General features: G+C 40.1%; 1 protein-coding gene and 1 pseudogene across 1 annotated transcript; one reads left to right on the top strand and one right to left on the bottom strand.

Moving 5' to 3' along the window:
• The first annotated feature begins 418 nt into the window (after positions 1-418).
• On the top strand, positions 419-1,036 carry LOC140831409 (uncharacterized). Its single transcript, XM_073195164.1, has 2 exons — positions 419-450; positions 607-1,036. The coding sequence occupies exons 1-2, from the start codon at positions 419-421 to the stop codon at positions 1,034-1,036; spliced, it is 462 nt and encodes a 153-aa protein (XP_073051265.1).
• Positions 1,037-3,809: 2,773 nt separating this feature from the next.
• Positions 3,810-23,176, bottom strand: part of LOC140833072 (ras-related protein RABA5e-like) — a 30,410-nt pseudogene continuing 11,043 nt past the window's right edge.

Below are 23,176 nucleotides of genomic sequence, written 5' to 3' on the forward strand. Positions count from 1 at the left end.
ATACAAATTCTGAAATTCCAAGTTTAATACCTCAAGAAACGAAGCTTAAACACACAATGGTGAACTCGCGAAGATGGCTCGCCGGAAAAGTCGCCGGAGTTACTGTTCACGCCGGAAACCTAGCTGGAAATTAGGGGAAAAGCTTAATACTACACTTTTACCAACTAACACACCAAGAACAACCAAGAATCGAAGCCAAAAGCTTACCCAAAACCAAATCGAAACTCACGCACCTAGCTGCTGGAAATCATGTCAAATGAGCTCAATACCTTCCAATCTTTAGCAAGAAAGAAGCTAATATAATGGAGGAAGAAAGTTTGCTAAGCTGCTGCGCTAAATTTCTGGCCGCTGGAATGATTCACGCTTGCTGCAGAAACAGTAGAGAGACGACGAGCAAGGCTGGAGAAGAGTTTCTGGAATGAGCGATCTCATTAACTCAAATGGGTTGGGGTTTAAATAAATAAAATAGGAAATGGGCTGGGCTTACTTATTTAGATATTGGGCCTCACACTATTTTACCTAATTTCATACGAAACCACGGGAGTATCGACTCATCCCAGTCTGACTATTCTCCCAACACTGAATCACCGACACCCGATTCTCCAGGGCATCTGGGTTTGCTATCAACTTGGATGAAGATAATCTGTCAGGAGGAAGTTCTCAACGTCCAAATGGCATAAAAAAGGCCAAAGCCAAAAGAAAAGCTACTGAAGAACAATTGAAGGACATCTTCACCATGGCCAAATGTATTGAGAAAATAGTGGCTGTGATGGAGAATGCTGAGGTACATCGACAACAACTCGTTGATATTGAGAAACAAAGGAATGCGATAATGGCTTTTAAGGAAGAAAATAAAATACTAAGGATGAACCCTATGTGCGTTGATGAATCAGTCTGTGCATACTTGATAAAAGAACAAAAAAAAATTTGGCAGAAAAGAATGGAGACAGGGGATTGCTCTGACCGGACTTCTACACCGTTTTTGGAGTTCCTCGGAGGAACTTCACCATCCGAGTCCGACCTTCCACCATACTAATTTACTCTCATGATTGCAATGACTAAAAGTATGTTTCTTTATTGTTGTGTGTGTGTGTGTCTTTTTTTTATCGTTGGTGATATGTCACTTTTAGTATTGTCTACGTTTTTATGTCTAAAAATATCACATGTTTATCAATTTAAATTAAGTCGATAATAAGTGTTTGTAATAAATTGTGTTATGTATTTCTTTGTCATTAAATTATTCATTAGTTCCATTTGGTAACTATTATAAATAGTAAATTATAATTAATTCATTAAAAAAGTAAAACAACGTTTGATCAACAAGGTCGACCCAAAAGCAAAAAATGTCGATCCTTTCTTCTTCAAGCCACCAGTCGATCGATGAACAATGATACTTTCCTAAAAAAATCAAAAGGACTATATTGCAATTTTTAAAATATCTATTTTGTAATTATTTCCCACTCATTTTCAATCCTCTATATGAACAGTGATACTCAATAAATAGAGGATCAATGTTGCATACTCTAAAATGGAGGAAACAAATAGAGCACGGTTGGAGAAGATTTCATCCTCCATAATGGAGGAATTTGAACCTATTTTCCTAGATTACATGTTTCTCTTGCCAATTTGTTACAACACAAATATGATAAATGTTTTTTTCTCCCAGATCTAGTTGCACCCTAAACCCATCGAATTATTTCGAAGGTGTGGTTTTGGATTAGGCAAAAACTCGTGTGAGATGGTCTCACGGGTCGTATTTTGTGAGACAGGTCTCTTAGTTGGGTCATCCATGAAATATATTACTTTTTGTGCTAAGAGTATTACTTTTTATTGTGAATATCTGTAGGATTGACCAGTCTCACAGATAAAGATTCGTGAGATCGTGTCACAAGAGACCCACTCTTCGAAGAATTGACAATGCTTTGAATTTTGTGTGTGATGTTGATGTGTATAATTTTAATTTTTATGTTATTTTCCAGATTGTAGTTCAATATTTACGTTTGTAGAAGGGTTGGTTTATCTGTTTGCATTCGTTCATTTTGCCGGTTCTTTAATGAATGCGAATGGCATGTGTTTGAGAAGAGCATATGTGATAGCCACGTGACCACGTGAATTCTAAAATCCTGACTTACCTAGGAACACTTTTCCGCGCAAACGTTGAATTTCACTTCAATTTCATGAAGAAAGAAGTATTGTAGGAAGATTTTTGGAAGAATTGGAGGAAGAGGCGGAAACTCGTCTTTTGCTGTCAAATCTCGTGTTTGGTGGAGACAAAAATGAAGAATAAAAGCCAAAAACCCGATTAAAGACCGTTAAAACATGTTTTCCAAATTGAGGGGCGCTGGGACGGTCGTTCCCATCTATTTCGAATCTTACTGTCTCAAATGTGGCGAACAATGTTCCATGCCCAAAAACATATTTTCTTTACCCAATTTGCAAAAACGGTCACATAAAAGTTGTAGATTTATCATTTATGTCTTGTCTTTTAATTTGCAATTGCACTTACTCATTTTGAAGATCTTACCAAAAAGTTGTGCTCATTTTACTAATATGTCTCGGTGCAGTAACAACGATACACATAACACACTTCACGGCGGTTTTGGCCCTTCTTCTGATTAGATTTGGATTTCTAAATAAATTGAACTCATATCATTTGGACTAATATTCAGATTTTTTATGCTAAACAAATTAACCAGTGACATACTTTTTATATCATTTTTTGCACTTCAATCACTCTCACGCTCTACATTCTATTCCTCAATTTCATTTTCATATCCATAATCAATCTCTAAACATCACAATTAATTCATCCTTCATTCTTTGCATGTTATTTTTCAATTAACGTAATCATATTCCAATTTACACATATCATATACATGAAAACATGGCGTATTCTTAGTTCCTCGTATCACATATCAAAGTAATCAATATGCACTGTTCAAAAAAAAAAGTAATCACTATGCATACGAGACTAATGTACGTTATATCGATGCAATACTTCAAAACATTAATAAATAAGATAATACGAGTTAATAATTTGTAGAGAAAACCGAACATTACATGACTAATAGTCAAGAGATCGATTTTCCTTACCAACATTTTCTCGGAAAAACTGTCATATAAGACTTGCATGATACAGTTTACCTGACTAACATGGCTTGCAAGCTATTGCCGTTAGCTCGTGATTTCACCCAGTACGCACAAAAAAATAACGGTTACGAGTTCACATGTCATAAAAAACTAGATCGAAATTGATCGGATAAATACAATCCGATTTCGATCTAAAACACAGTGCAAACCATTATTTTTCTATTTCTTTAATGTGAGATTTACCTTATTAAGTAGTTAATTTGGTTTAAGATTGCTTTATTTTTTAACACAATAAACATTAAGAGAGTATAAATAAGGTAAAAAATATCAATTACAAAGCATATAAATAGTCATATTTTATCTTCTGCTATTAAAAGGTCTAATCAAATATAGTATGCCTAAATAAAATTCATATTTACATGCGCGAGAAGGGATAACAAAATAAGTTCACCTGGAAGGTTTCTGTTTCGATTTCGGTTTTGGTATTGGTTGCAAAGGCGAATCAGCACACACCCACCCCTAACATCTAAGATGAAAACTTATGCTTATTTTAAAATAAGCATTAATGAGAAAAAGAAAATCAAATAAACGACTCAATAGTCACCAAAATTCAATAAACAAAGAGTGTCATCTGTGATTTACATTTCCGGAACATGAAATATAATTCAAAAAAAAAAAAGGGTGGGGTCCCCACACAGAGCCGCCTCAAGCCCCGACGTGAATGGAGAGGTAAATCAGTGTTATGCACTGACAGCAGGTACCCAGAGGAGAGGTTGGCTGGAGCAATTCACCATAAAAGGAGAGCTGACACTCGAACCCTTGCCAATATGGATTAACAGTCCTTCACTCCAGGCCCTTACCACACGGCCTATGCCCCTAGGGGCTAACATGAAATATAATTCAAGTCTTTACCTATAATGGCAGCAAATTTTCCCAGTTCATAAAAGTGAAAAATTGCTCTCAATATATATTTCAAGTTTGTAGAATCTTAATGTAAATAATACATAAAACAACAAACTCATGAACTGAATAAAATAAAGAAACCCACCTTAAGAATGCCAATGGCTTGTACAAATTTGAGAATTAAACAAATATTCATTCACGGTGAACAGCAATAGGATCCTCCGGTTTGCTTTGATCCATCATTGCCATTATCGACCAAGGAAACCCTGTTAATGGATAACTCTGCTTTGTAAGAGTCGGAATTCAAGACTTTCCTGCTGACATTATTATAAATCTTGCGAATAACAGTCTCAAAAGCCTTGCTGTCATTTGTTGAGTCCAATGCTGATGTTTCCATGAAGAACAATCCTTCTGATTCTGCAAAACTTTTGCCTTCCTCTACACACTGATATCTCTGATATTCTCTAAATCACATTTGTTACCCACGAGCATCTTCGCGACTGTTGTATCTGAATGAGCTGCGTGAAGAGGATTGCTGAGATTCAGCTGTCGTAGCAATTTGAAATGCACATAAAAATGAAGTTGTAAACGAAGCATATGAAACAAGGAAAACTAAGTGCAGAATATATAACATCAAGATTAGTGAAAGCTATTGACAGAGAAAGTTCGAACGTATGACTTAAATCTTAATCACAAGATCTTCTTTGGTGGAAGTTCAGCACAAGTTTTTCCAGAAGCATGATTGAACCTATAAACTTCAAATAAAGCTATGGTGGATCGATGAACATATACAAACACAAATCACAATACTTAACTCCACAGATCAGATAAACAGAGACACCTTCTGTCCTAATATTTACCCGTTTAGGAAATCCCCATTAATCTGTCATGTTCTCAAATGGAAAATCTCTTCAGACAGCTATCCTCTTATGTAAAACAACAGCATAATACCACTAACCCACAACCACTACTTTATGGAAAATATTTGAACAGACCAAAATTCTTTTCTACCTAAAACTTCGCCAACTCAAAATGGCACATCAACAAACGGATGGCGGATTATGAACCATATCCTTCCCTCTTTAAGTAGAACGAGTGACGGGCAGTTCTTACATTCCCTCTTTATATCCGAAGCTCAAGACTTGTTGCTTAATGCCTAAAAACTCAATCTGGAATGAGACCCAAATGTTAGGTTAAACTTGTAATTATGATGACAGAGTGATTAGATTATACCAATATGCCAATTTATCTACTCGGTATCCCTGTCTTGATCATTTTAGGGTAAATTGAAATTCAGTATATGTTAAGAAAGGATTTTGGTTTTGATACCTGGAGATAGAATATTTCTTTAAAAATGCTAAAAATACCCGTATTCCCTATTTGATTTTAGTTGATCCCCGCGCGTACGAAAATGATATCAGAGCCTTAGATTGATTTATTTCAAACACGTGATTTATTATTATAGAGAAACGAAATGTTTGAGGAGGAGAATTTCGAAAAAATTATGAATGCGAACTTAAATTCGAGAAAAATAATTTACAAGGATTATTCCAATATTTTGTAATATAAACAAGAGCATCTAATTATTGTTAGATATCAGAAGCAGAAAGGGACGTTACAGAACCCTCAGGTAAACTTATGATTCAAACAAATAAGTTTCTGGAGATAGTACCAGATTCCTCCAAGCTCTCCTCAGATCTTAGGAAAATCCAGAAAACAGTACAAAATTATGGCAATATGCTATAATTTGTACCTCAACGAGTTGAAAAGATCCTTGAAAACAAAGAAGAAATTCTTTGGATATTAAAAGATATTCAAACGAGAATTCAAAAACTAGAACAACAACCAAGTTTTAGTAAAAGAACTTCAGGAGGATGGTTACCACCAGCGGGAACAAGGACAAGGAGAAGTCAAATTCCCTTGCACCAAACACCCTATGAGAAAACTGTTTGAGATCCTATACATCCTTATAGGATTATGCTTAACCTTGATGTATTAGACTTCAAAAACAGAGAAGATCTCATAGATGACTGGACATCTGCTATGACAATCGCAGCAGGAACACTTGATCTCAACAGAGAAGGATTCATTAAACTTTTAGAAATGAGTCTTGTGGGATCAGTCAAGAATCAAGATTGCTTGGGACATGACTTCATTAGAAACTAAAGAGTCTGGTGAATCTCTCAGTGAGATCGCTGGGAAAATGGCTACAATATTTAAAGCACAATTTATAGGGGTAGACTATTTTAACAGTCAAGATACAGAGAAGAGGAAGAAATATACTCAAACTCCATATAGTCTTGAATTACATGACATATGTTTGGTGGATGAATACATTATTTTATTCACTAAATATAGATGGAATTCAGGAGTCGAAGAAGATATAGCTATGCAGCTTTTCTTCGCAAAAATGCCAAGTCCCTAGAGAGAAATGCTCATAAGGGAATACGTACCTGGAAATCCAGATACGTTGGCACGAAGAGCCTCTTTTCTCAAAGGAAAATTGGCAGAATGGTGCCATATGGAAGCATTACAAATTAAGGGGTATCAACAAATGAACTCCTTTGTGTTGTAAGGAAAATGATCTTCCAACAATTATTGGAAGTAAACCACAGAAATATGAGAAGAAAAGTTTCAGGACTCATCCTTATACTCGAAGTGGAAGAAGAACAGTATGTTATAGACAGAAGGCCAGATCTTACAAATATGGACAAAGAAGTTGTAGTGGCCTAGAAATCCTTCCTTGGAAATTTGCGGAAAATTTAAAATTATCTTTTTAAATAGTTAAAATTGCCTCATTCATAACTGAACTGATAAAGTTTGATGTTCAAAGTGGCAGCGGAAGAAATTAACATTTTTGAAATAACAGTAAAAGTTTATCCAACGATAATTAAAATGTTTGAACAATCAAATAATAATAAATGCTGAACTGAGGTCCTCGGTCCTACTACTGCCGACTCGAGCTGGCTCGCTGGTCCTCGCCCTCGGTCTCGACATCATCAGTACCTACAACAATCAAATCTAGTGAGTCTAAAGACTCAACATGCATATATTGTAAATAACAAGTAAATAATTAGTAAACTTTCATGCATGTGAAAATATCTGTGTCACGAGGCATATCGTAAAAATGTCGTGTCATGATTAATTATAATACGTGCATAACTGAACTGAAAATCATAGTGAAAATGTTTGCTCGTTGGAGCCCTGTACTGAAATAGCATGTAATGATTTTTCTGGTGAGATTATGGTCTACGCATGTGGTCCCTGCACTGTACTGAACTGACCGGTAACTGGCAACCGGACCGGTAACTGACGACCGGATTTAATAATGTACGTCTGATCAGACTACTGCCACAGTATACTGGGTGAAACAACTGAACTGACCGGTAACTGGCGACCGGACCGGTAACTGGCGACCGGATTTAGTAATGCTCTCATAACCGGTAACTGATGACCGGACCGGTAACTGGCGACTGGATTTAATCATGATAGTAAAGTGACCACAAGCAATATCGCATAAATCCCAAAATGAATATTTTTGCACGTAATATAATTAATTCACACAATTAAATATCCTGTAATAATTTTACTGATTGGATTGGATCGCTCCCAGGCTCGCTGCAACCTAAATATGCCATGAAAAAGATGCAATAACTTTTACTTGACCAAACTATGCAATTAAATCCAAAAACTGAGACAAGTGTGCCTAATGACTTCGTATTTAATCATGACTTCGAACCAACCCGAACCAACACCGAAACATCATATAGTCATGATTAAAATACGCTTAAAATGATAAAGTAATACCCCTAAAATGGTAAGGGTCGAAATCTAGGTGAATGGAGGCCAATACATGAAACGCTCTTTCGAGAGTCAATTTGGCACATCGCACCGTAAATTCTCGTACGACCTCAAGAATGATCAGAATCACGAACGGCCAAAAACATGACCTTCCTAACTCGATGAGGCACTGTCCAGTCCAAGGCCATGGGCTAAAAGCCAACCAAGAACTCAAACGAGCCACTGAACCGTCACCGCAAGTTGCTGTCCAGAAATACAGCAGCTGTACATGTGCTTTTCTTGTGTCGTTTTCGAGACTACCGGCCATTGGGGCTTGAACCACCGACCAGATACTCTTACCAACATCCCAAAGAATGATTTAAACCATGGCTAAGGGCCCTAGGCCAACCACAATTCGCAACATTCCAGCAAACATCAGAAAAGTTCACCCGAGAACACCTTGCATGCGTTTGTGGTGTTGTGCTTCGTTTGCTGTCTCGTGTCGTTCCAGTGGCCATTTGATTGACCATGGCACGATCTAGACATCTAGGGGTATGGTATGAACCGTGGCTAAGGGCCATAGGCCAACCAAGATCCACACCATTCCACCAAATTCGAAATACACATGCTGTCAAAAATGAGGGGCCGAAGGGGGTGCTGGGGCTGTTCTTGCGTTTTTTGTAAAGACCGATTCACCATGGACCAAGCCACCAAAAGGGCGACTTATTCACGTCTTAGACATGCTAGGGAAGTGATCTAACCATGGCTATAGGCCCCTAGGGCAGCCATGATCAGATCCATTCCCTTTGACATCACAACAGCATTTTTCGAAACTCAAATGGCCAAGATTGAAGATTTGCTGTCAAGTTCGAATTTTATCATGCATGGGGCTTGTTTGAATGGACCAACATGGTCTTAATGCAATCTAGTACATGTCTAGATGTAGCCTAGTGAGCCTGGAGTCGAACCATCCACCTGAAACAACAAAACAAGAGAACCCGTGAAACTGCATCATGAAGTCCGAAATCTGTAGGTTTTGTTTTCTGAAAATTCTTGGTAGATTTCGGTTTTTGCCATAGAAACGATGATCATGTAATGAAAATAAATGATAATAGGACTTGATTGAAGAGTCAATGTAATGCCCGAGAATTTGATCGTAATCATAGTTGTCAAAGGCGAGCGCCTCTCGCCTTGAGGCGAGAGGCGCCACCAGGCGTGGGTGTTGCGCCTGGGGCCATCCCAGGCGCAACGATTCACAAAGGCTCGCCCAGGCGCGCGCCTGGGCTCGCCTTGGAAAGGCTTTTTTTAAAAAACAAATTCAGTAACAGAGAAGTTGCATTTTGAAAATGCAACTTCTCTGTTTTTTTAAATAGTAACTTAAAATGTAAAAGCCCAAACGTAACTTCTCAGGATGATTGAAGAATTTTAATTGTGTTGCTTATTGTTATGAACTTATTAATTATTTTGTTGTTTTGTGTGACATTGTGACTTAATTATTTCATATTTTAATATATTATTCTAAGATAAATATATTTAAAAAAAAATTAAAAATGCGCGCCTTGCTTCGGTAAGGCGCGCGCCTCGCCTTGCGCCTCAGGCTCCAGAGCCCTTGTGCGCCTCGGTGCGCCTTGCGCCCTTGACAACTATGATCGTAATAATCTGTAATTATTGATTTATAATTTGACATGATTATAAGAGGATTAATCGAGACACGATTTGAGATAACGTGTAAAAAAGATGTATGTGCGAGGAGGAGCTCTCGCGCATATGCGCGACCAGCCGGGCGCATATGCGCGAAATGTCCAGAGAGCCTCGCGCATATGCGCGACATGTACCCGAGCATATGCGCGAGACAACCCGAGAGTTGGCAATTTTGAGCATTGGTCTTGCGCATATGCGCCGGGTATGGGCGCGCATATGCGCGAGATGCCGTGAAGACACGCGCTGGGGTTTATCGCCTCGCGCATATGCGCGGAGGAGGGTCGCGCATATGCGCGAGACGTGTTGCATGTAGGATCGGCCATTTGCTTTACATGCGTTCATGCAATATATATATATGTAACAAAGCTTCGTTCCTCCTTCATTATTTCCGAGAAAAGAGTTGAGAAAAGTCTCTGTGAAGTTATAGAAAATCCTTACGCCTTTTGTGCAAAATGCGTCCGTCCGATTTTGAATCCGACTTCAGTACTGTAATCCTATCGACGTAGGCTACAACTGGACGTAAGTTTTACTACATTTTGACATGTTTTGAAATTATGATGTTGTTGGAATTGAATACACGTCATATATGTTGTTCTTGACATGTTAGACAGCGTAGAATCGAAGTCAGATTAAGAAACGGACTGATTATGAAATTGTTAGGATTTTCTGAAATTAATTGACTGAGATATGATACCAGATTTTATCAGTATTGAATCTGAGTGAGGAAATTATTATCTGGTGATGTTATATTGACCGAGATATCAGGATTGTGCGGCTGTACCGTCGACTTTGAATTGTTAATCAGATTGGAATTAGTTTGAGCGGTATATTAATATGATATTATTGATATTGCCATTGCCAGTTTGAGGGATTGACAGAATTGGGATTCCAGACCGAAACTGCAAACGAAAGGTATAAGTCAATGTGGTATTGGGAGATCGACTTGAGTCAGTTTGGACTTGAGTTTCCCTAAATCACATACCTTATTTTATTGCATTGATATTTGCATGTATTTGATCGATATACTTGTTCTCTTGATATATAGATAGCAGGTATCAGATTACTTGTTCTCTTGATATATAGACAGCAGGTATTAGTCGAGTAATCTTGTAACAGAAGTGCCTGATAGTGGCGGGATCGCCACGGGCACATTGCACGATGTTACAAGATAGTCTATTGGCGATAGAGCCAAAGTCAGTCACCGGAGGATTGGCTATCGATGTGGATAGAATTTGGGTTTCTTCTATTACTGTTGATCGATATCGTATCGGTGTGGATAGAATTGAAACTTCTTCTATTATTGGTGATCGATATTATATCGGTGTGGATAGAAGTAGAGTTCCTTCTATTACTGGTGATCGATACCATATCGGTGTGGATGAAATCAGACCTTTTTCTATTTCTGGTGATCTATACCCTATCGATGTGGATAGAATCGGTATTTCTTCTATTACTGTTGATCGATATGGAATGCCAACTTCTGGAAACCGGGATCCCTAGACTAGGATTGAGTCTAGTCTAAATTGTGTAGTTACGAGTATTGTCGACAGTTTGTTATTAGTTATGTTTCAGATTTTGATACATATTGCTGTTACCTATTACATGCTTTATATTTGTTTATATGATTACATGTTTCGTAGATTTATACTGGGATTTATTCTCACCGGAGTTATCCGGCTGTTGTTTTGTCTGTATGTATACATGACAACAGGTGGAGCAGGTTCAGGGTTGAAGAGATGAAGAGAGATCGTGATTAGAGTGGAGATTCCGGATTTGGATTAGAAATAGGGTTGGACACTTGATATTAGCTGTTAAACCTTAGCTGAATAAATGTATGTGATACAGGATTTGTACTTTTATACACTGAGATGTATATATGTTTTTATGTCACTACGTTCCGCATTATTTTAAAAAAAAAAAATTTAGACCCTGTTTATTATAATTGGTTAATTAGTCCCAATGATGATTAAGAACATGATTAGCGTCCGGGTCCCCACAACAGGTGGTATCAGAGCGATAGATCCTTGAGACTGAGATAGGAGCTAGTGAGCGGGGTAGATTGAGGTTTTCTTTCCTGCTTTTGATTGCTAGCATGAATTCCTGTTTTAATACATGTTTGCCTGAATATCTGATTTTGATATGGTATTGTGTATTAATTGGAATGGATCAGCTGTAAGATGATCCGAGGAAGATTGAAACTGATATGTGGTAGTTGGAATTACTAACCTCTTCGATTATCAGATATGCCTCCGAGAAGAGTACCTGAACAGGGTAGTACTTCAAATCCTCCCATGGATGTGACAGCTACTCCCATGGAGAAATTGTTGAAAAGGTTCCAGTCTTTCCATCCACCGACCTTGAAGGGTACGGAGAATTCCGTGGAATGTGAGAGTTGGATGGACGATATTGAAATGATGTTCGAATCTTTGGAATACACTGATGAGAAGAGGGTGAAACTGATCGGACATCAGTTGCATGACGTTGCCAAAAACTGGTGGATAACGACGAAACGGGCATTGGAACAACGAGGTACGGCCATTACCTGGAATGTGTTTAAGGCTGAATTTTATCAAAGGTTCTTTCCAGTATCGTATAGGAAGGACAAGGGAGCCGAGTTTGCAAACTTGAGACAGGGCCAGTTAAACATTGAGGAATATGTGGCAAAGTTCTCTACACTGCTTCGATTTGCTCCCCACGTAGCTGAACATGATGAGGTCGTTGCGTACCAGTTTATAAATGGCCTAAATCCTGAAATCTTTACCTTGGTGAATACCGGGAGGCCAAACAACATTACTGATGCCTTGAACCGAGCCAAGGGAGCTGAAGCCGGTCTGATGAGACAGAAAGAGGCTTCGTTTGTACCTTCAGCACCGAGATCACAGATGCCTCCACCAGCTCCTCGATTTGAGAGCGGCAGTGGTAGTGGGAAGAAAGACTTCCTAAAAGCTAAGCGGAAGAAATTCAAGAAAGCCGGAAGTAGCTCATCCAGTTCGAGTGGCTGTAGACAGACTGATCAGGCCAGAGTTATACAGGACCATACTGTAGTACTTGTGGAGGGAAGCATTCCACTGAGCAGTGCCGAGGAGTGTTCGGCAACTGCAGCATTTGTAAACAGCATGGACACTTTGCCCAAGTGTGTCCACAGCGAGGTGCCCAGGGATCCCAGGCCGCTGAGTCATCTGGATCAGTGGCTCAGATAGGAAGACGATCTTCTGCCGTTCATTCCTTTCAGCCATCACCGTCTACTCAGTCACAGCAGAGGCCAGGAGGGAGCCAGACAGCGAGCCAGCCTCCTAGACAGCATGCCCGACTGCTCGCTTTGACCGAGGAGCAGGCACAGGATGCACCTGATGATGTCGTGGCAGGTAACTGTTTTATTTCTGGTTATCCTGCATATGTATTGATTGATACTGGTGCATCCCATACATTTATATCTGAGCGATTTGCCTTGATGTATTCTTTGCCTGTTGAGTCATTGTCTGCTGTAGTGTCTGTCTCTTCTCCGTTAGGGACAGGTTTGATGTGAGTAAAATCTGTTAAATCTAGTATACTGCAGTATGATGGGCATGAGATTGAGTTGGACTGTATTGTGCTTGGGATATCTGATTTTGATTGTATTATCGGTATCGATACGTTGACCAAGTACAGGGCTACAGTCGATTGTTTCCACAAGATTGTTCGATTCAGTCCTGAGATGGCTGAGGAGTGGAAATTTTATAGTAAGGGTTCTCGTGCCAGAATTCCTTGGATATCTGCTATGAATATAACTCGATTGTTGCAGGATGGATTTCTGGTTTATTCAGTTGATTTACTGAAATCGAGTCCATCATTGGCGGATTTGCCAGTGGTGTGTGAATTTGCTGATGTCTTTCCAGATGAGATTCCTGGATTGCCTCCGATACGAGAGATCGATTTCAGTATTGAATTGATGCCAGATACAGTTCCGATTTCGAGGGCTCCATATCGAATGGCACCAATCGAGTTAAAAGAGTTGAAAGAACAGTTGGAGGATTTACTGGCCAAGGGGTATATCAGACCGAGTGTATCTCTTTGGGGTGCCCCAGTACTGTTCGTGAGGAAGAAAGACGGGTCGATGAGACTTTGTATCGACTACCGGCAACTGAACAAGGCAACGGTAAAGAATAAATATCCATTGCCTCGTATCGATGATTTGTTTGATTAGTTGCAAAGTTCCTCTGTATATTCCAAGATCGATCTGAGATCTGGATAACATCAATTGAGAGTCAGGGAATCTGATATCTCGAAACTGCATTTAGAACCAGGTATGGACACTATGAATTTATTGTCATGCCATTTGGTTTGACGAATGCACCAGCGGTATTTATGGGATTGATGAATCGAGTCTTTCAGAAATATCTCGATAATTTCGTGATTATCTTCATCGATGATATTTTGATTTATTCAAAGAATGTGATGGAGCATGCTGAACATTTAAGAACTGTGTTGCGAATTTTGAGGGCGGAGAAACTGTATGCTAAACTGTCGAAATGCGAGTTCTGGTTGAAACAGGTAGTATTTCTCGGTCATATTATATCCGGAGACGGGATATCAGTTGATCCCAGTAAGGTTGAGGCAGTGATTTCGTGGCCGAGACCGACATCTGTACTAGAGATACGCAGTTTTATGGGTTTGGCAGGATATTATAGCCGATTCATTAAAGATTTCTCGAGTATTGCCAAACCAATTATACAATTGACTCAGAAAAATGCTCCGTTTGTTTGGTCTGAAGAATGTGAGACCAGTTTCCTCGAATTGAAAAAGAGATTGACCAGTGCGCCTGTGTTGACGATTCCTTCAGGTACTGGTGACTTTGTGGTTTACTCTGATGCATCTCACCGAGGGTTGGGGTGTATACTGATGCAGCGAGGGCATGTTATTGCATATGCCTCGAGACAGCTGAAACTACATGAATCTCGTTACCCAATTCATGATCTTGAATTGGCAGCCATTGTCTTTGCTTTAAAGATATGGCGACATCTCTACGGTGAAAAATTTGAGATATATTCTGATCATAAGAGCTTGAAGTATTTGTTTTCACAATCCGAGTTGAATATGAGACAGAGGAGATGGCTTGATTTGCTAAAGGATTTCGATTGTGAAATCAAATACTACCCAGGAAAGTCCAATGCAGCAGCCGATGCACTGAGTCGAAAGGTATGTTCTTTATCCTTATCGACGATAGGTGTCTCGAATTTGATAGAAGACTGTTGTTTGTCTGGATTAGCTTTTGAGACAGATTGTCAGCCTCTGAGATTATATGCAATTCGAGCTGAACCAGAATTGATATTTTTTTTTTTTTGATAAGAAACTAATATATATTGATAAAATTTAGTTAAATATTACAACATTAAGTGGACAAGCCATCCACAAATCGTGGTAAATGAAAAAGATTACAGCCTCAACTTTCAAGAATCAACAGAGGATAAAACACCAATCCCTAACAAGATCTGATAACATTAAATGGCTAAAAGCCGGAAACGCAACTGTCCATCTTGCCACTCTGATCTTAATTGTTTCCCACAGATTATCTGAAGTCTCTTCTATGTCGCTGAATATCCTGTTGTTTCGTTCGAGCCATATCGACCAGAATAAGCAATGAATTATGATCAGCCAGAACTGGTTTAGGCTTTTCCCTTTGAGATAGCAATGATCCATAAGGTACATATCGCCTGATTTGAAGGGAACGGTCCATTGAATTCCCAAGTGTTGCATGACTTTGTTCCAAATACTTGTCGTGTAAGAGCAATGAACCAAAATGTGATCCTGTTCTTCGATATCTTGTTTACACAATACACACCACTGAGGACATAATTCATGATGAGGATTCCTAATCTGCAGCTTGTCGTTCGTCTGCAATTTCCCCAACGCGACTATCCACGAGAATACTTTCACCTTATGAGGGATTGGCACTTTCCAGATTTTATCGATGAAAGGAAAAGATGAGGTAGAACTACTGTTGAAAAAAGAAGAGTAAAAAGAATTAACTGAGAAAAGACCCGAAGCATCTCCCAACCAAACCCTGAAGTCCCTAACCCCGACACTCACAGTAACCGAATGCAACACTCCAGATAAATTTGTGAACTCTTCTAATTCTGCATCGTGCAACCCTCTTCTAAAGCTCACCTCCCACTGAACTGGAGATAGACCTAAACTGTCTGGGACGGAGTAAAAATGATTTACTGTTTTGTTCTTAGACTCTGAAAGAAGATAAAGAAGAGGAAAACACTCTCTCAAAGGAGACAAACCCACCCACCTATCCTCCCAAAACCTCAATAAATTTCCACCCTTAATAACCGAGCCAATCAAATTCCAGCAAAGTGAATGAGTCCGAGAGATATACTTCCATGGGCTTCTAAACGTCAAATTCCTTGCCTCGCACAAATCCCATCCGTTACTCTGTACTCCATAAATACTGCCAACAACTTGTTTCCACAACGGGCTTTCCTCAATTGCACCTCTCCACCACCATTTTCCGAGTAGTGCTTTGTTCCTTAGAAGTAAATTACCTAGTCCTAGCCCACCTTGTTCTTTCGGTTTGCTAACTTGATTCCAATTAATGACATGGCAGTGCGAATCTCCATCATTTCCGTCCCATAAGAAGTTCCTCATTAGTCTTTCCATAATCTTTGCCACACTGTTGGGGACCCTGAACAAAGACATAAAATAAGTGGGCAAAGCACTTAAAACCGATTGAATCAGTGTCAGACGACCACCTCTTGAAAGGAAACCCCTCTTCCATCCAGCCAACTTATTGGACATCTTGGAAATGACCGGCATCCAAAATTCCAATTTGGTTGGGTTACCTCCTAACGGTACCCCAAGGTATCTGATGGGCCAACTTTCCATCTTGCATCCAATTGTTCTTGCCATGTTCTGTACTGTGACATCCGATTGGTTCAATCCAAGCAATGAGCTCTTCTCAAAATTAATATTCAACCCTGATCTTGTGCAAAAAAGCTTTAAGATTTCGACTACTGCCATCAAATGTTGATCTGTTTGAACGAGGAATAAAGTGTCGTCCGCAAACTGAATATGTGACACTTGTACTTTGTTTCTTCCCACCTCGAGGCCTCTAACAGTGTTGCTGGATTTTGCTCGATCGACCAAACCCCCTAAACTGTCGATCACCAAATTAAATAGGAATGGTGATAGCGGATCTCCTTGTCTGAGTCCTCGCTCTCCTTTGAACTTACCTCTCGGTCGCCCGTTAATGAAAATCGAATATGATACATTGGACACGCAACCCTTAATCCACTTCCTCCACTTAGTTCCGAAACCTTTCTTATCCAATACGAAATCTAGGAAACTCCAATCTACATTGTCGTATGCTTTTTCGAAGTCAACTTTCAAGATCCAACCTAGTTTCCTCTTCCTTCTATATTCCTCAACCACCTCATTTGCGATAAGGCAACAATCTGTTATATGTCTGCCCCGGATGAAAGCACACTGGTTCTCCGCCACTGTTTTGCTCATCACCTCTTTCAGTCTGTTTGCTAGGACTTTGGATAAAATTTTGTACAAGCTGGTTACTAAACTGATCGGTCGAAAGTCTTTGATTTTCATGGCCTCTTGTTTTTTTGGAATGAGACACAGGTATGTCTCATTTGTTACCCCATTTACGATTCCATCCGTGAAAAATTCCTCGAAAACTTGCAACAGATCATTCTTAACCGTGGCCCAACATTTTTGAAAGAAAGCTAGACTGAAACCATCTGGTCCCGGTGCCTTATTTCCGTCACAATGAAACACCGCACGTTTAATCTCTTCCTCAGAAAAAAGCACTTCCAGATTCGTTGCATCCTCTGGACTTAAGGATCTCCAATCCAATCCCTCTAAGCCCAATTCAACTTGCTCTGATTTCCTGAACAGTTTTTTGTAGTATTCTATAATGGCTTCCTCTATCTCCGCTTCGTCTGTAAGCAACGACCCGTCATCCAACTCGATCTTTTCTATCAGCGCTTTATTTCTTCTGTTTTTCAGCAAGGAATGGAAGAACTTGGTATTTTGATCCCCATCAGTGAGCCATTTGACATTAGATTTTTGACTTTCCATTTGCATTTTTCGTATAGTTAGTAATTCCAGCTCACTTCGCACATCCCTGCGTTTTTGTTTTAGTTGGGTTGACCAAACACCTGTTGACTCCTGCTCATCTAGTTGTGAAACCACGAATTGCAGCTCTTTAAACCTGATGTTAACGTCACCGAAGAATTCCTTATTCCATACTGAGACCCTTTTTTTTGTTTCTCTAAGCTTCCTCATAAATCTGTACCCTGCCCATCCTTGAAAATCCTCGGCGTTCCACCATGATGCTAGTGACTGCTGAAAAGCTTTATGAGTTAACCATACATTCTTAAATCGAAACGGTGAAGGTCCCCATTTGAGTCTCTTTGTGTCCAAAACTATCGGGTGATGGTCAGAAGTAATTCTTGGAAGCACCAACTGTCGGTGTGTTTGGAAAATAGCTAACCATCCCTCAGATAACAGAAACCTGTCTAATCTGCTACAAATTGGATTGACTCTGAAGTTGGACCAAGTGTATTTAGCATTCAACAAAGGCGGATCGTAAAGGCACATCTCCTCAATGAGAGCATCGAAACATTGCATACTTGTGGTGAGCGAGTTGCTATTAATCTTTTCATTCAAATTGCGAACCACGTTGAAATCGCCTCCTACACACCATCTGACTCCGCAGATTGAATTCAAACCTGCCAATTCCTCCCAAAACACTTCTCGATGCCTTGGATTACACGGCCCATAAACAGCGGAGAACCACCACAAAATATCATCCCTGCGCTTGATTTGAATTGATACCGAGTAATTCCCGATCAAATTGTCACAAACCTCAATCACTCTAGGATCCCACAAAACTATGATTCCACCAGCTCTTCCATCAGCTGGTAAACACACACAATCTACAAATCTAGACTTCCAGAGACTGGAAACAAACTGCCTGTCAACTGTATTGCTCTTGGTTTCTAAGAAGACTGCAATGTCTGGGTTTTCCTTGCGCATTAATGTTCTTACTATGGCCCTTCTGCGAGATGATCCTCCCCCTCTAATGTTCCATGAGCAAATCTTCATAACAGACGAGTGGGACCCTTCGAAGCCGATCCTTTCTCATAGTTAACCCCGCTGTGCAATCTAACAAGTTCTCTGCTAAGCTTACCCATGGATTTGATCGCAACCCTTTCACTTGTGAGAGAAGTACAATCTTTCTGAGGTGTTACTTGTGCCATGATACCTTCTGCTTCAAGCAAACTTTGCTTATGTACTCTCTCGGACCCCAACTTATCAGGAATACATGATTGGCCCCCACCTAAAAACCCACTAGACTGACCCAGAACCATAAAAGAAGCGGGAAAGAAAGAATGAAGGAAAAAATGAAGCTTAGAATTGGAATACGGAAAACAAGAAAGTGCCTTACCCCCATTTGGATCAATGTTACCTTGAGTCGACGATTGGTTGTCTATCTGCTTCTCCTCTTCTAATTGAAACAGCTTCTGTAGTTCCATATCTACAGATTCGTGGTTAATCTGCATCTCTGCTTGAGAGTTGAAGATACTATCGGATTCCGAACATTCCGAAGATACAAATCCCTCATCCCATTGGTCATCCTTAGGTGGCTCTTGATCGAAGTCGTCTGAATCATCAACCTCGCACTCTCTTTTCTTGGTCAAGTCCTCCATTGCTTTAACACCGACTGTCTCCTCTACCCAAAATTCCTCCGCAGTCTTTGAGCTTGAGTGGTTGTAGTTGGAAGCGTCAATCTGCCGTACTGAAATATTAGGTGAAAGATGTTCTTCAACTCACTTGTTAAGATCATTATCCTCCCCGATTCCATTGGACAAAGAATGAATAGGAGAGGTAGTAAAATCCTCTGGTTTTTTTGGTGAGATCCGCTGCAGAATTTTCTCCACCTTTCTATCTTTAGGATTGGCTGTCTTCATTGAAGATCCATTAGGCTTGTCCGCTGCTTAGCTTGTACACCCTAATACCTCCACCTCTGGTTCTCGATTCAAGTTGGTTATAGTTTGTTTTCCAGCTTCCGACCATTTTCTGCTAATGTTAATTTTCTCCCCACTACCCAAAATCCTTTTCCCATTCATCAGAGCTTGAGCGTAAGTCTGTTTATCGTATAGGTCGTAAGCGTTGCGATCGAAATTGACAACGGTAATATTGAAATCCTTAGGAACCCCGTTGATATTCAGAATGATACGGTTTGTAATAAATCCATCTCTTTTTCCTTTGACCTTAATCTTCGCAGCAGTAAGATCACGAAGGAGACTAGTATCTTTACTGATCTCCAAAAGGCCCCCGCATTGCTCTCCTATTTCTTTGAAAACGTCGTAAGTCCATAAGTACCAAGGTAACCCTGCAATCTTGATCCAACTATTACAGCAGCATAGAACCGAAGAATTTCCAACGATTTCAGAACTCCACCTCTCGAAATCCAAAGCCACCCCTCCATCGAAGAAACCTCTTTTTAAATCGGTAAAATGTTCCCATTCTTGTCGATGAGAAGGCCACCAAACCGCTTTGTTTGCTTGGAAAGGATGAATTTCGATTCTCCTCTTAACATCATTACCTATAACCTTCGCGACCTGCTCCCAAGACACGTTCACCCTTCCTCTAGTGATTATAATGGCGTCATCCCAGTTTGTTTCCGAAGCTTTGCAATATGTGGCCACCGTATCCGCAGACTGATCTTGAAGAGTTGCCCGATCTCCTGTCTTAGCTTTCTTCATGTTCCTTAATAAAGTATTAGGGACGTGGCTGTGCTCGACCTGCTTATGACCCAAAGTCGATTGACTCCCTGACAATAATTTAATAAGGATATCTGAAATCCTGCTCCATCCTTGGAACTTAAAACCACTGGGTATTATAATGGTTTGTTTCCTCCCGTGATTGCTAAGTCTAGAAATTTCCAGGAACAATCCTCTTTTGTTGACAAATCTGTGTACTACGATCGTTGCATTGCATCCCCTGAAGCGGTAGAAGTCCGTGCATGAATGAGGAAGAGTAATGAAATTTCTAATTTTAAAACTGAACCACCGAGCCTCGCTTCGATCCAAGTCTAGGTAATAAGTCGCATTCCTAGTTCTTTCAGTCCAACGAACCGAGCCTCCTCTGTTTGCCCACTTGGCCGAGAACCATTTGAACTCGATCTTAACCTCTTCTTCTGTACTGTTATTCCGAAGCACTGAAGACGTAAGCCCACTGGCCCTAGCTGGCATTGCGATATTACCGTAGTGTAGCCGGTTGTTTTAAAAAAAAAAAAAAAAAATTTTAATCGAAGAACGCCGACTGCCGGACGCCGTCGCCGTTGAACAGAGAACGAACGACCGACAAATTTAGTTGAGATCGGCGGACGAACGATGAAGAAGTACGATTGAAAAAAGTTTGGAGGAGGGAGAGAGCATTTTCAAAAAATTCTCTCACTAGAACCTTAAATTTTGTTTCTCTTCAACCAGAATTGATATTGAGAATCAAAGAGGCACAAAAATTTGATCAGAACGTACAGAATTCGATTGCAATGGTCAGAGCTGGTCATCAATCGGAATATCAGGTTCGGGATAGTGTTTTGTATGTGAATAATCGTATTGTTGTGCCAAATGTTTCAGAATTGAGACAACGAATACTGGCAGAAGCGCACAACAGTCGTTTTAGCATTCATCCTGGTGGCAGGAAAATGTAAAATGATTTAAAGACACAGTATTGGTGGAAGCAAATGAAATCTGATGTTACTGAATTTGTAGCCAAGTGTCTGAATTGCCAACAGGTGAAAGCTGAGAGGAAGAAACCAGGGGGATTGTTACAGAGTTTGTCCATTCCTGAATGGAAATGGGATCACATTTCTATGGATTTTGTGACGCAGTTACCGAGATCCTCCAAAGGTTGTGATGCGATTTGGGTCGTGATTGATCCATACAAATGACCTACAGATATGACCAGATGGCCGATATTTATGTCCGAGAAGTGGTTAGATTGCACGGAGTGCCGAAGTCGATTGTTTCAGATCGTGATCCTCGATTCACTTCGCACTTCTGGCAGAGTTTACAGCAAACTCTAGGTACGAAGTTACATCTGAGTACCGCATATCATCCACAGATTGACGGATAGTCAGAACGGACGATTCAGACATTGGAAGATATGCTGAGAGCTGTAGTGCTTGATTTTAGCACTAATTGGCAAGATGCATTGCCTCTTTGCGAGTTTTCGTACAACAATAGCTATCAGACGAGTATTGAGATGGCTCCATTCGAGGCGTTGTACGGAAAGAAGTGTCGATCCCATTATATTGGGATGATATCTCTGAAGTTCCTGAGACTGGACCTGACATGATCAGAGATATGACCAATAAAGTTAAGTTGATTCAGAAGAAAATGAAGGCAGCCCAGGACAGACAAGCCAAATATGCCAACCTTCGACGAGGACCGTTGGTATTTGAGACAGGAGACCGAGTGTTCCTGAAAATTTCTCCTTTCAGGGGTGTTGTCCGATTTGGGAAGAAAGAGAAATTGTCTCCACGATACGTCGATCCTTATGAAATTCTCGAGAAGATAGGAGATCGTGCCTATCGACTCGCTTTGCCGCCTTCATTATCTGGAATGCATGATGTCTTTCATGTATCGATGCTGCGGAAGTATCTCCCTGATGATTCACATGTTGTTCAACCAGACGAGGCCGAACTTGATGAATCTCTGAGTTATGTCGAAAAACCGATCCGGATTATTGATCGTAAGGAAAAACAACTCAGAACGAAGATGATTCTGTTGGTGAAAGTACAATGGACTCGTCATGGCGTTGAAGAAGCTACTTGGGAGACTGAATCAGATATGAGACAAGAATTCCCAGCATTATTTCACTGATGTAAAATTTTGTTCAGTGTTATTACATACCTTCTTATTGATATGATGGATTACCTGTGATTTCGGGGACGAAATCGTAGGGGGGGAGAAATATAATGCCCGAGAATTTGATCCTAATAATCTGTAATTATTGATTTATAATTTGACATGATTATAAGAGGATTAATCGGGACACGATTTGAGATAACGTGTAAAAAAGATGTATGTGCGAGGAGGAGCTCTCGCGCATATGCACGACCAGCCGGGCGCATATGCGCGAAATGTCCAGAGAGCCTCGCGCATATGCGTGACGTGTACCCGCGCATATGCGCGAGACAACCTGAGTGTTGGCAATTTTGAGCATTGGTCTCGCACATATACGCCGGGTATGGGCGCGCATATGCGCGAGATGCCGTGAAGACACGCGCTGGGGTTTATCGCCTCGCGCATATGCGCGAGACGTGTTGCATGTAGGATCGGCCATTTGCTTTACATGCGTTCATGCAATATATATATATATGTAACAAAGCTTCGTTCCTCCTTCATTATTTCCGAGAAAAGAGTGGAGAAAAGTCTCTGTGAAGTTATAGAAAATCCTTATGCCTTTTGTGCAAAATGCGTCCGTCCGATTTTGAATCCGACTTCAGTACTGTAATCCTATCGACGTAGGCTACAACTGGACGTAAGTTTTACTACGTTTTGACATGTTTTGAAATTATGATGTTGTTGGAATTGAATACACGTCATATATGTTGTTCTTGACATGTTAGACAGCGTAGAATCGAAGTCAGATTAAGAAACGGACTGATTATGAAATTGTTAGGATTTTTTGA

The sequence above is a fragment of the Primulina eburnea genome, chromosome 5, assembly GCF_022965805.1.
Source record: "Primulina eburnea isolate SZY01 chromosome 5, ASM2296580v1, whole genome shotgun sequence".
NCBI classification, from domain to species: domain Eukaryota; kingdom Viridiplantae; phylum Streptophyta; class Magnoliopsida; order Lamiales; family Gesneriaceae; genus Primulina; species Primulina eburnea.